General features: G+C 46.5%; 1 protein-coding gene across 2 annotated transcripts in view; it reads left to right on the forward strand.

Annotated features, from left to right (window-relative positions):
* Positions 1 to 14,490, forward strand: part of NDRG3 (NDRG family member 3) — a 59,583-nt gene that overhangs the window by 19,954 nt on the left and 25,139 nt on the right. For both annotated transcript variants that reach the window (XM_051803322.1, XM_051803323.1), the window contains exons 2-3: positions 6,251 to 6,356; positions 10,152 to 10,187. In XM_051803322.1, coding sequence (XP_051659282.1) covers positions 6,300 to 6,356; positions 10,152 to 10,187 — 93 coding nt within the window. In that variant the 5' untranslated portion in view covers positions 6,251 to 6,299. The remainder of the gene's footprint in view (positions 1 to 6,250; positions 6,357 to 10,151; positions 10,188 to 14,490) is intronic.

Below are 14,490 nucleotides of genomic sequence, written 5' to 3' on the forward strand. Positions count from 1 at the left end.
GCTGCAAGGCTGTTTGAAAGAGCCATGACCAGAAAAGGCTCTTTCAAAGACAGTAGTTTGCATCATTTTCATCGGAGAAATTTCTTGTGCCGGTTTATATGCTGGGTGTCCCATCTCTAAAACTTCTGGGACTGTCCTGTACAGGGCAGTACGTGGGTCAGTGTTCTCATGGGTACTGGTCAAGGTAATGCAAAACAATTTGAAGACTTTTGCAGTATTCTTGCCTAATCGGCCCTGTAGTTGTTGCCTGTTAATTCAGATGGTCAGCAGGGATGGAGTCCTGCTCGCTGTGGCAATGTGATGCTGATTTTAGTTAGAATTGGACTCCTCCAGAATTAAGCTGGGCACGGACCTTTTCTTTACAAAGCCATTGTTAGATGTAGGTCTTGTTTAAGCTCCTTAGAAATTATATTTACCAGCTGGCATTTCTGTCCTAGGTGTAGCCCAGATTTCAGGGAGGTAAAAGCATGGTGGGTTAGGAAGCTGCTGTTGCTCAAGTGCGGGAGCTGGCACTGCACCAGTGAAGCAGAACAGAGTTCCTCTGCAGGCATGCGGTTTGTCTTGGAGATGGAATGCCATGTGATGCATTCTCAGAAATATATGAGCTGGAACGCAAAGTGAGTAACCTAGGAAAATATTTTTAAAGGGAATTTGGATCTTTTGCCTGTTTTGCTGGAAGTTTACAATGTCAGCTAGCATTTTAGTGTAGAAAACAGAGTAGCCTGTGCAGGTTTTGGGAAGCACACTGCTGCCCAGAGGCTTGCAGAGGGCTGAGGAGCAACACAACAGGAATGCCCAAGGGTCTCAAGGCCCATAAATGAAACTTAGGTGAGATCTTTGTGCCAAGGCTGCAGTCTGCCCAACCAGGCTCAGGAGCCCTGGCAAGCAGCTGGTCTTCCTGTGTGTGAGAGCAAAGCTTGGAAGGCACAGAAAGTGGGAATCCCCCTATGAAGAAAGAGAAAGTTGCTGTAGAGAGCTGCACAGCACACACGGCTGGAGAAATGCCTGAGCAGCAAACGTGCAGGCTGTGGGTAGAGTATTTGAGTTCTGGCATGGGCTGCAAATCCTGGGTTTGTTCCCATCTTCCTTTGCATGCCAGGAGCAGCATTTCTGCTTTCCATCTCCTTAGAAGTGGGCGGCTGTGTCGGAGGGTGGTTCTCAGGAACATAACTTGGATTGTCATGGCTGTAAGTGCCATCAGTCCCTAGAGAGGACCTGCTTCAGATGGCCTGTGCTGGGCTGCCCACCGAGGGAGTGCATGTTTTTGGTAGCATAGCTTGATCACTGATCGGTGTGATTTTGCCCCAGTGTGGTTAACATACAAAGCAGGAGTATAACAGGCTATGGAGGTAACAAATTAGAAGCTGTATTCAAGTTGAGATGAACAAACAAGAATTTTTAGCCTCTGAATGCAAGGTTTTGTTGCACTGAGTTCCTTAGCAGTGTGGAGAGATTGCAGCCCCATAAGAAAACAGCTGAAGTCAAGATGCAGCTCTTGCAGTTCCCAACCCTGGGGGAAGCAGTTGTGCCAGAGCCTCAGTGACCAGGACCTGGAGCCTTGGTCCCTGCAGATGATGTGGTTTCATGCTCAGGTCTGTAGGACTCGTGCTCTTGACTTACTGAACTCACTTTACTGCAACTTCTTCCTTTGTATTCTGAAACTGTGTAAATTGAGAGCAGCCTTATCTTGGAGTAAGCACACAAACATGGATTTCAGGTCTTATTTATAGGTAGCTGCTTCCTTTCTGAGGCTCACCAGCCTTGGTTTTTTGTAGCCTTCTGTCTTCTACCCTGATTCTAATCTCCATGCTTAATGATTCACCACATCTCACCTGGATTCTTGTCTTACTGATTTTCAAAGAGGATAGAGTCTACACCAGCCTTCAGGAAACCTTTGGAAAGGGATGGATGGTTTCAGCTGGGGGATTTGAGTGTATTTATAGTAATATATAAATAGAGGCAAGAGGAATACTTACAAAACAGGTGGTACAGGGACATTTATAGAAAAAATGTATGATTTATACAGGGATCGTTCCAGGCAAACCTTTTGCTTTGCCTGTAGTCTGTCTTCTACAGAGCTCTTTTGAGTGCTATGAATATTTATGCTGCTTTGTTGTGTCAGCTTATGAAATGACATGTATGTCTCTTTAAATAACAGGAGGAGTGGAGGGAGGAATTTGATTGTTTCCTGGGCAGACATGTCTGCAGAGCTTTTACAAGGAGTCTTTAACACAGCTGGAGCAGAGAATAGCCCCAGATCAACCACATCCCACCCTTCCCTTTACCTCTGCACTTGGAGATGTGCTTTACAAGGTCTCTCTGCTACATAGCATTCTCTTTTGCTCAAATGTGCCCCTTTGCCATGTCTCAAACCAAAAGGTGTGTTGCTGTTGGCATAGCAGGGTGCTTGCCTGAAGTTGTGGCAAATAGTCCTGTAGAGCGAGTCAGATCTTATACTGTGATCATAAGTTACCCAGATTCAGTCCAGGGCAATCACACTGAGCTTGCTAAGACCTTGGGAAGAGAAAAGTGCATGCATCTACCTACAGAATATCCTCTGAACAGATTGAAATGACATCCTGAGGCTGTGACAGCCGTTTTTGTGGAGAGCTCCCAAACAAGTGGATTGGGAAGAGCTGGTTCAGCAAACTAAAAAAAGCTGCTTGCAAGCAGTGATGGGGACCACCTGTACCTTTTCCTTCAAAAAGCTTTAAGTTTGCAGGAAAGGAGAAAAAAAATCAAATTTGCTAAATGAATAGATTTAGATTTAAAATGTTTAGGAAAAAAATTCACCGTCTGGCCCTTTGAGGCTGTGTAGGTTTGATCTTTCTGTGTGATTTAATCTCAGTTCAGCAATGTTCAGTGGCTTCCTGGCTCCCCTCAGCACTGGGCTCTCTCTGGTCCCTTCGGAGGCCTTACTCCTGGGTGAGAGAGCAGAGGAGCTCCCAGGCTGACTGTGCTGCAGGCTCATTGCTTAGCAGGTCTCTTACTCCTCTGTGAACTCCCCTACAGAAGTTTTCCCAGCTGTTTGAGCCCAGCTGGTGGTAAGGACAGTTGTCTCTACTCTCTCAAGGAAGTGTCAAGTAATTCTCAGCTCAGCACCCAAACCAGCAGCCTTTTTTCCTGCTGCCCAGCTTGCTTTAAAGAAGGGGCAACAAGCAGTGCCCATTATGGGCAGTGCCATAGGAGTTTCCCCTGAGGCACTATTTGGAGCAATAGTGAACCAGGAAGATAAACATCAGATTAATTTCAGAGTGATACTGTTTACTGTGTGCACTGTAATTGAATCTAGAGACCAAGTATGAAATCAGAGCTGATGATATATAAGCATTTGACAGTCCTTGCTTTGAAGCCCTACTTAAGTTTTTATTCTTCTCATGTTATAAATGATGAACATAGTAGTGCATGGGATTTACAGAATGTGTGTCTCTGCCTCTCTAGGCTTTGCACACTTCATGGGCCTCCTCACACTGACAGCAAATGGTGTCCCTGGGCAGGTTTATGCAGGATGCATCCCAGGGCTCTCTGGGACTTGTTGCTCTTTCTATAGCCAGGGGAAAACTAGGAGAAATATCTTCCAGTCTTTAGCAAAAGTATCTTTGAGCAATCTAATGCAGAGCAATTGGTGCTCTGACGTGTTCTTTGGTCAGTCAGAGCTCGGCAGAGAGGGGTTATTAGATGCCCTGCTTCTCTGTAGACTCTGGTTTAGGCAAAAAGGCAAGGTGTGAGCCTAAGACTCAGGAACTTACCAATCCCTTGTGTATAAAAACCCACAGAGAAAGGTGGCTTGTGTGTGCACAGCTTTTTAATCCCTTTGGAGAGATGGACAACTTCTTGGTCTCTTGGGTGACCCCAAGAATAAGCATCACATTCCTGCCTGCCATGGGGCCCAGCAGGTGTCTTTTCAGAGGAGCCTAAGAGAAGGGATACACTCTCCAGATAAGGTGAAGGTGGTCATTCTGGTACTGTCTGCAGCTTATCTGCAGATAAGCTTTGTGATGCTTGTGTGAAACTCCTTTTGTGTCTGTAACCTCATGGGATGCTGTTTTCGAGAGAACCTGGTAGATGCTGAGCTCTTAATCAGCCCCAGTGTATATGGAAGTTGTAATTCCTTAGCAGAAGTATTTTTTTTATTCCATAATATCTTATCAGAAAGACAGTAACCAGTGTTCCTCTGGGGCTTACAGAGGAAATGACTCTTACTCCTCTTCTGAGTAAAGATTCATTGTGGGGTAAGGAGTTGTTACCTCTAGATTAACTGGTTTCTTGAAACTCTCCCAACTGGTATCTTTTATGGCAAAAAAGCTGAAAAGGAAGAGTAATTTAAAGTTTCCCAAAGCAAAGGACATAAAAGAGAGGGAAATTGCTATGGCTGATTTTCAGAGGGAAAAGGCATTTTGTTTCCATTTGTTTTGTGCCAGACTGGCTTCAGCCACACCAGCGTTAGTTAGTCCTGGCACAAAGGGTGCAGCGTTGCACAGTGTTTGGGGTGATGGGGACTGCTTCTTCCCAGAGCAAGACATGTTTGTGTGGAATTAAGGTGGCTGGGGAACACATGTGTTCTTTTTCCACTTTTTTTCTTCTGTGATTAGTAGCCTATAATATCTTGGACAAAGAATTTTGTTCCTGACAGTACTCAAGAGACTTTTCCTAGCACACTCAGCTGGTGCCCAGGAAGTCCACCACATACTTCATTCTGTTTGTGACTTCTTTTATGCCATCTGCAGTAATAGGTGCAATTTTCCTGAACAGCTAGATAACCTGCACCATCCGTCATGACCATCTCCTGCCAGAGCCATCTTCATATTGCTGCAACTGCTTGCTCTAGAAATTCTTCTGTGTAGAAACACAGCTAGAGCCTCCAGAGGAGTAATTAAATCCCTGGTAAACTCAGCCATATTTTCCTACATCCTTACTGCTGTATTTATACTGGAAGACTTCTCCTCTGGCTCCGTGGCAGCATCGATTTCTCACAGACATATGGCAGCCTCACGTACTGTTGATTATACTTTTTTCTTCCCTTTGCTGACTTTACACCATCTGATTGTTTGGGCTGCCCAGTTAACAGTGTTACCTGCACATATTCCACTGGACCAGCCATATCTGGGGACCATTTTTATATCTGTAGGAGATTGGAGAAATGATTACTGGCTCAAAACAGCAACTAAGGTGGGGGGAGTAGGACAAGTTCTGTGTAGGTGGGGTGGTCTGTGCTCCACATCCCACCCACTGGAGCCTCTGGTCTAATCCCAAAATGGTTACCAAGCCACTGGCACCCCAAAAGCCGCACCTGGGGAGGGCCCTGGGAGACCAGAGCAGATAAAAGCAGTGGCACAGGTGTGGTGCTGGCATGTCCCACTGCCTTGGACCTGACAGCACCTGAGACCTCACTGAGTCCAAGGCGGTGACTGGTCATCTTTCGCTCTCATTTTCCTTTCTCTCTCTCTCCCTCTCTCTTCTCCTAGCTTCCTCTTATCGAAATCTGGATAACTTAAAGTTGGTTGAGTTGGAGCTTGCTAAGTCAATGCTTTGTGAAGTGCCTTTCTTTAACTGGATGTTGCTTTAAAATTTGCCAAGTACCTTATTCTACCTTAACATTCTAAAGTTTGCAAGTAAAATTTGTTATTCAGCCTCATGAGAACTTTGTTGTTTTCTCCTGTGTGCTGCCAGAGGGAATCTAAGTACCTAAGCCCTTTGAAAACCCACCAAGCGGGCTCAGGGTATAACAATATCCCACCTGCTGCAGGGGCTGCCCCGGATTCCGGGCTGTTCTGCCAGCGAGCTTGGATCTCCACACCTCTGTCTCCCATGTGTGGATTTAGTTTTGGCTGTGTGTCTTGTGGATACAGCAGAGCCTTGCTTTTGGAGGCAGGACACTGGGGTTCAGGTCTGTTGGTCATGGCAGGAGGATGTCACTGAACATAGTTTTTCACTCAGCTGATCAAGTAATGTCCAGTTCACTTCCAGACACACTATGGCTGAAGTACCAGCATGGAAATGGATTCAGACTTTCTCAGTAGAAAGGCCTGAGCTTTCAGGAACAACTTTCTGTGGACAAGGAGTAAGGAGACTGACAGTGTGAGCACGATTGGGTTTACCTTCTGCACTTACAGGTGCCTTGTGTTGCACCAAGAACCAGCTTCTTGGAGGCTTCATTTGGAGCACAGACAAGTCTAATGAAAAAATCTGAAAACTTTCCTTGACTAGCCTCACTTCTAATGCTGTTTCTAACAGTATGTCTTTGTTTCAGAATCATCCATTTGCTGCTCTGAGGATTAATTGGCTTCAGTTCCAGCACCATGGATGAACTGCAGGATGTTCAGCTGACAGAGATCAAACCGCTCCTGAATGACAAGGTAATGCAGCTGCTGCTTTGTTCTCACAGTGTACTCAGGCTGACTTTGTGTCTGGGAAGGAGCCCTGATTGCCAGAAGCTGTTTACAGCTTAAAGTATCTGAAGTACTGAAAAACCCCACTCTGGTAATTTACCACCACACACTCTTTCAAAGTCTCAGGGAATGACAGACCACCACAGTTCAGGTAAGTTTGGAGTCCTGGCCAAACAGTATGTCATGCCTGTAGTGAGGATTTACAGAGGCTGGGCAGAAAATGGGAAGGTGATCCCATTCCTGACCTAATGTAGCTGTAGAACCTCTAATAAGTTTCTCCTTGTTAGAGAAACTTTGGATTATTGTATCCTATTTTCTTTTTTCTTTTTTTGTTTAAAATATTTTGTCTTAAATTATCCTTTAGTGTTTTGACACCCAAACCAGCCCCGTCTCCCTGGATTTAGTAATGGAGAGCTGTTTCCTTTTAATGTCTCCAGAGCTCAGCTAGAGCAGTCCAGATTCATCTAATACTGAGACTTCTGAAAATCATCGTATTGCAGCAGCTGTTTAAGTCTTTCTCTTTTGTGGGCTGGAGAAGAGCCATCTAGGCTTTAGGAGATCCCTGGCCTCCCTGGATTCTGCCACAAACTGTCGTTCCGAGTGCCGAAGTCATTACAGGCATCCCAACAAGATCTAGCATCTTGCACCTGTAAACTGTGATTATGAGCAATGCAGTTGGGTCACTTTCCATAGCTCACAGCCAAGCCCAGTGGTATGGGAAGCAGTTCCCAAGGCTTTGCTGTTTAATGGCATCATCAAGAACTGGCTTGTGCTGCCAAAGGGCTGTGGTGCTCTGTCCACTCACTGTGTGCCTGTAGGAGACTGGGCTGTCTGCCACAAAATGGGTGAAATCTCTGAAATTCTGCTGTGTTTTAGTCTGTACTGATTAGTTTTTCCTCATTTCTCTAGTCTTCTAGCATATCTGTTTAGTACCTGTGAAATCTAAAAATTCAGCTGAACTCTGCAGTCCAGCTGCCTATTCTGACTGCTGGGCTTCCTCAACTCAATTTTTTAAAATGTTTCCTGGAAGGTGAGTCTGGGAAGTACAAAATCAGTGTAGACCAGCAGCTAAAATACAGGCCTTGAGAACAGTTTGTGGTTTCAAAACAAGAATTAAACATTTACAGAAGACAAGCTTCCTAAATGCAGTGCCCCAGATCTTGCTGATGATTCTCCTGGGATTTTCCATGTTTGAATTTAAGAGGGTAGATTGCCCTTGCTTCAGTCAGCTGACCTAAGTAGGAGGTATCACAGCATGCCGAAACAGTGGGTTTCACTTTATAAGTTTCAGTCTCTGTCAAGTCTGGCCTGGTCAGTGCCATCCAGTCCTGGCTGTGGTGTGAGTTCTGGTTCAAATGCAGTGTGCTCATCAGAACAGAACACCCAGTGGTGGTAACCAGCACACAGAAGGGCACATATAGAGTGATACTTGCTTTCCTTGACTCTGTTTTGAACTTACAGAAAGTATACAGTACCTCAGTAGGGAAAAATACAGTGAGTGGCTCCATAACCATCCTCAGTACTGCCCGGGAAGAGAAGTGTGCTGAGGCTCTCCTTTTTACACTTTGTTTTAACAAAGGGAGGGCCTCAGGGAGTGGCCAACTCCAAGGTCCAGCCCTTAGTAAGGTTTTCAAGCTTAAAATAATACATGTGTGCTTTTTAGACATAGTTTATGGAGCATGTGGGTGTGGTGCCAGAACGTGCTGTTCTGTGCAGCGTATCAGAGTCCAAAATCTATTGAGCTGGCAGTTCACTAAGATTTTTACTGACCAACCCAGTTTAGATGTAGAAGTTCGAGCCAGCATGGATTAATGGCCAGAAATAGTACAGTAAAACTCTTAAGGTGTTAATGGGTGAGTGCTCATGAACTCTTCAGGTACAAAGGCTGCTGTACACAGAGAAGGAGCTCTGGTGTCTTAATACTCAAAACAGTGGAATTGCCTGGGAAATGGAAACAGGTCATATCTTGTTCACTTGTCTGACTCTAGGTAATGACACTGGGGACCACTGACTCCTGGATATGTTCTGTCTCAAATCAGCAAAAAATTACAAGCTTGACTTTTAAAGAATACAGACACATTTTTGTTTGTGAGTAGTTTCAGCCTGATAGCAAGCGCAGGGAAGTAAAATACACTATATTGGTTCACCTCATTCAGCCTCACTAAAATGCAGTGACTTTATATTGGAGAAGTAAAGGAACTTCAAATGTTCCCATTTAGTAGAAGGAGAGAGAAAAAGAGAGGACTGCCCCAGTGAAAAGTTACTGAAATGCCAGAGCCAGATTCAGGAGGTGGAATGGGCAGCCCTTAGGCTGGGTTGTGTCGACCCAGCTAGCTCTGTGCTTTGAGGTACAGCCTGGAAAACTTGCCTTAAACTTTCTCAAGACAATGAATAAATGGTTTAAAGTCAGATTTTTGGTGTGTTAAAATCAAGTATGCAGGAGTCAGGGCATTTCAGCCCTAATGCTGCTTGTGCCTCATGGTACACCCTGACAAGTACAAATTCAGATCAGCCTTTTCTTTACTTAGCATGCACCATCCAAATCCAGTGCTGGATACAGAAATTTCTCATTTCTCCATAGGTTTTTTAAAGTCCTTAATCTCTGTGGCACTGGGTGACTGAATTGACCTTCTTCACGACCTAGTGGTGGCGTCAGAAATTTCAATTAATTTCAGTGTCTCAAATTGAAATAAGAAGGGGCTGCTTTTTAGTTTCTTTTCCCACATCCTGAGGATTTGGTGGGTTTTGCCATGTTATGCTCAAAACATTGACGGGGTTCAATACTTACCACAGACGAGGAAAGGGGGGAATGGATCCTTAAAACAGATTTGCAGATATCTCAAATGTCTCAAACTGCAGAATGTAGGTAGCAACCTCTGTTCTTGCTAACGTGGCAAGGCCCTGCAGGGAGGAAAACAGGGCCATGTGTTTACACATGGAGAGGAGTGAGGGTGCTCAGCCAGAAGAAATGTTTGGAGTGTTTCTGTTGTGCATATGTGATCCTAATTGTAATTTTACTACTAAGGAGCTATGCCTTAAACACATAATGCTGTCTCAAGTGATTTGCTCAGCCTTTTCAGCAGCTGACAGCTCTCAGTGGTGTAACCTACTCTGTGGTCAGAGACAGTGTTAACAAAGTGTGTGGGCACACAGACAGGTTCCTGCAGCCCCTCAAACCTGCAGGGTGCCAAATGTGTGCTGTCCTGACTGTGTTCAGCTGCATGTGTGGGTCACCCTCTGGGAGCAGTCAGTTGTGAGCTGCTGAGCCCAGTTCCCATGTGCTGGGGTTTCAGTAGCTTGCAGGGTCCCTTTGTGTGTGCCATGGAACAATCCCATGCTCATGGCAGTGACTGCATGGCCTGTTTTCCTGTGCTTATTACATGAGATCCCAGGGTTAGTCCTTCAAGAGTTTTGCATCCAAATTCTTAATGAACAGCAGGACCAGACAAAACCCAACCCATACCCGGCCAGCTTTGGCCATGGTCCTTTCTATGTGCACTGTCCCTGCTCGAATGCTCTCAGCTGTGCCCACAGATGCTCCCCTTAGGTGGCAGCCTCTGGACAGCCCCATTTGTGTAGAAATGGGCAGAAATTGCATGAGATTTACTCATACAAGTCTCATATTTTGCTGCTGACCTGCCTGCAGCCATGCTTGACTGTACTAAAACAGAGGTCTGTGAGGGGAACTTTCATGATGTTGTTGGGGGTGTTGTGGGGCACTGTGCTGAACTCTTTTTTCTTTTTCCTGTTTTTCATTAACAGAATGCAGCTCGCAACTTCCAGGACTTCGACTGTCAGGTAAGACACATGTAGGAGACAAGGATTGGTTGATAGACTCCCCATCGCTCAGCAGTAATGTTGAGAGAGAGAGAGAGAGATGAAAAAAAAATCTGTATCTTAATTTTAGCTCTATTAAGGTTTAATCAGTAAGAACTGGAATACGTCCAGTGGCAGAAATTGCCCTTCACCCTTTCACGCCAAGCAGTTTCTTCTGAGTTCTAAGGTGCAGAGCTGGACTGCTCTGCCAAGGCTGCACAACATCTTGCAGGATGGCTGGTCTCCTGAAAAGCAGTTTCTTGGAAAAAGTCAATATGCTAAGGAACTTCAGCTCTGTCACATCCCATCTGGTTCACTGGCTGGGAAAGGAGGAGGTTGCATGCTCTATCTATTTATCTTGAGAGGAGATGGAAGTCACCAAGCTGTCCAAGATACAGCACCCTGCTCTGCTGGGCCTGGCTCTTGACACAGCCATGGTCATTTTCAGGAGTTTATCGATGGTGCAGAGATGAGCCCGGTGTCTCTGGTTGCCATAAGAATAATCCTTTCAGAGGAGTGGTTGCTCCACCAGCATTGAAGACAGAGGACACACTCTGTGATAGGGGGAGCGCAGCTCTGAGATTTCGTGGGGCATTTTGTGGAGCACAGGCTCTTTTTCCATGCCATATTATCCTGCTGCCTTCTCACTGAGTGTGTGGATATGCAGCCAGCAGCTGTTCCTTCTCTCCAGTCATGGGAGGCTGCTGTGTCTGCAGTGCTCTGCTCAGCGCAGGACAGGTCACACAGTGCTGCTGGAGCACACCAGCAGGGGTAGGGCTGCAATACCATGTGATAGATTTAATAAAAGTCTGTTGATGTAGATCATAGAATCATAGAATCAGCTGTGTTGGAAGGGACCTCGGAGATCATCAAGTCCAACCCTTGATCCAACCCTGCTGTGGTTCCCAGCCCGTGGCACTGATGCCACATCCAGTCTCACCTTCAACACCTCCAGGGATGGAGAATCCACCCCCTCCCTGGGCAGCCCATTCCAATGCCTGAGCACCCTCTCTGTAAAGAATTTCTTCCTAATATCCAACCTAAACCTCCCCTGGCACAGCTTAAAACCGATCCCTGCCTGGGAGCAGAGCCCCATCCCCACCTGTCTCCCCCCTCCTGTCAGGGAGTTGCAGAGTCAGGAGGTCTCCCCTGAGCCTCCTCCTCTCCAGGCTGAGCCCCCCCAGCTCCCTCAGCCTCTCCTCACAGCACTTGTGCTCCAGTCCCTTCCCCAGCCTCGCTGCTCTTCCCTGGCCCTGCTCCAGCCCCTCCATGTCCTTCCTGAGCTGAGGGCCCAGAGCTGTCACAGCACTCCAGGGGTGGCCTCACCAGTGCTGAGTCCAGGGGCAGAATCACTGCCCTGCTCCTGCTGCCACACTGTTCCTGAGCCAGGCCAGGATCCATTGGCCCTCTTGGCCACCTGGGCACACTCTGGCTCCTGTTCAGCTTCCTGTCCATCCCCACTCCCAGCTCCCTTCCTGCCTGGCTGCTCTCCAGCCACTCTGTCCCCAGCCTGTAGCGCTTCATGGGATTGTTCCAGAAAACCACTTGCAAGCCTCTGCAGAACAGGAATGTAATAAATATTGTCCTATGAAGGTAGTTTATGTTTTTTCTTCTCTTGATATCACTGACAGTAGCCCCCATTTGGGCAGACACATGCCACTATACTGCTTTAGCTCCATTCATCGTGAGTTTTGTTATTATCTTAAAACCTCGAAGTATAAAAATCACTAATTTTAGCACATTGTAAATGTAGTTTCTTGTCTGAGAAGCAGCAGTAGTGTTAAGCAATGATTTTTCTGTGAAATAAAGGATAATGGTTTCAAAACACTTTCCTGTACCATCATGTCTCCATCTATCTGTATCTTCTCTCTCACCTCTAGAGGTGAAGTGTGCTCCCATGTCAGATGGGTAAGGGGTAAAAATAGGTGCAATGCCTTTGAGTAACTGTTAGATAGCAGAGGCACTTCCTGCAGTGGCCTGTCTGCCAGGATTGGGAAGAATGTGAATGTGATGCCAGGGCTTATTGGCCCCCACTGCCAATCCTCTACTGACCCACCAAAGCTCTGGGTGTGCCCCTGCCCTGCCTGGCTGGGAGCAGCGTGGTCTTGGGAGCTGGAGCAGAGTGGGAAGGTGGGATGGAGTCCCTGTCACAGAGCTGTGAATGGCTGCTGCCTTTTGGTTCTACGCTTTCCCTCAATAAGCAAAACCTCTTTGTGCCCTTCTTTGAACAGAGCCCCAGATGTGAAGCTGGGCAAGCCCCACAGAACTCAGTGCTGCTCTTGTCTCAGCTCCCTGTCCTCCCCAGGGCTGAGCTTTGGGAAGAGCTGAGTGGGCTGCAGCCAGGGAGAGGGGCTCTGGGGAGTGCTGGGCCTGGAAGGACATGCTAGTTGCTTCTCTGCTTTGCTGTAGATCAGCAGTGAGCTGGTGGCCATGGCAACAGTTGGGCAGGAGGTGAGATGTTCCTTCCGGGAACCCTCTTGGTAATTCATTTAGAATACAGTTTTTTTTCAGCAAGATGTTAATACAGTGTCTCTTGTGACTGTAAATGTTGTCCTAACCTCACCTTTCTCCAGCATCTCTCCCTACAAGGTGCACTTTCAGGGCACACCTGGCTTGACAACCCCCCCTTCTGCTCCTACCTGGAAAATACCCCAAGGGCTAGATTAAATCTCTGTTTGAAATCTGCCAGCAAGGATAGATGGCGTGTTGGGTCCTTGGGTTATCTGTCTCAGTTGCTAGTACCAGGAACAGTTCTTATACTGGGAGATCGAGCTATTGTTTTGTCCTGTGAAAAATTACTGCTGCTTTTTGATCTGGCAAAGCACATGTGGCTGTATATCCAGGCCTCTGTGACACTGAGTCAGTGTCAGGACAATTTGAAGTAAAGAAGTTTGCCAGGGATATCAGAGGAAGGAAGATCCTGTTGTGTAGAGAAAGATTTAAAAGCACCTAGACTGAGGCACGGGTTTAATTTGTCCTGAGTTTCACAGGGAGGAAGAGCCTTGGGGAGGATCTCAGTTTGACAAGAACAGGCACAAACTGACTGATGAAGGCTGATAACTGGAAGATGGTTTCCAGTTACAGTGCAGTGAAGTTCCCAATCAACTTCCAATAGCAACAACATCTGCAAGGGACCTGGTGGGTTTTAAAGCAAAAATTAAAGGGTTTGTGGGATGGATTATCTTATACAATGCAGTGTTTGCAGTATGAGAGCACAGCATCAGTGATGTGAGACCTGCATTTCAGACCTTTTTATTTTTCTAATAGTTCAAAAGAAGCTGTTTTAGATGGAGACAAAGTTGTAGCTTGGACTGGGGCTGACCACATCCTGGGCTGTGCTTGCAGGGCTGCAGGCAGTGGGGCGAGGTAAGGGGGTGGTGAGGAAAAGGTGAGACTCTGTCAGCACTGTTGATAACCCTGTTGGCAGTGCAGGTCCAGTTTGAGCTCCCCAGTATAAGATCTTGACATATTGGAGGGAGTGCTGTTTTATTTCAGTTTGTGTTATTCTGTGCCCTCAGTTATGAGGTCATTTGCTGTAAGTCCATCCCAGAATTTCATAGAATATTCTGAGTTGGAAGGACCCACAAGGATCATTGAGTCCAACTCTGAAGGGAATGGCCCGTACTGAACCCACCACCTCTGGTGTTATTAGCACCATGCTCTAACCAGCTGAGCTAATCTCAGTGTCCCAGCTCCTCCCAGGACTCACTGATGCCCTGCCAGAGCTTAGCCTTGGATGCAGCTGGAGTAACATCCAGCTTCGGTGTTTGTTTGTTTTGTGGTGCCTCTAGACGGCCTTCTGGCTGGAAGCTGGGGTTTCAAAATGTTCTCTGCAGCTGGGCCATGCTTATGAATGGGAGAAGTCTTTAGTTTAATCCCAGCTCAGGAGCATGTCATTAGCACTGTCACTGACTCCAGGAGGTGTGTAGTGCCAGGCACACAGGTTCCCCACGCTGTTTTCTGTACACCTTTGGCATGTATTACTTTTCAAGGTAACTTGCATATTTAAGGTTTGTAAGATCTTTCTTTCCTTTGGGGAAAAGGGGCGATGCCATTGGGAATTTCTATTCATTTCTTACATGTTTGGTTTTATGTTTAAATAACTTGCCAGGATCAGATCTGGGCAAAGTCAACAGCACAAGCATCCTCCTGCTTCTGAAATTTGTTACTCTAGGTGACTGTGTGTGAGGAAGCTTTTGGCTTTTCTGGTACAACTGACTTCCAGATAGAGCTGCCCTGGTTTTCCTAAGCTGTACATCTGCAAGCAACCCCAGCTAGCCCTGAC

This window comes from Manacus candei, unplaced genomic scaffold (assembly GCF_025592945.1).
Source record: "Manacus candei isolate 608988 ecotype Guabito, Panama unplaced genomic scaffold, ASM2559294v1 h1tg000057l, whole genome shotgun sequence".
Classification (NCBI taxonomy): Eukaryota; Metazoa; Chordata; class Aves; order Passeriformes; family Pipridae; genus Manacus; species Manacus candei.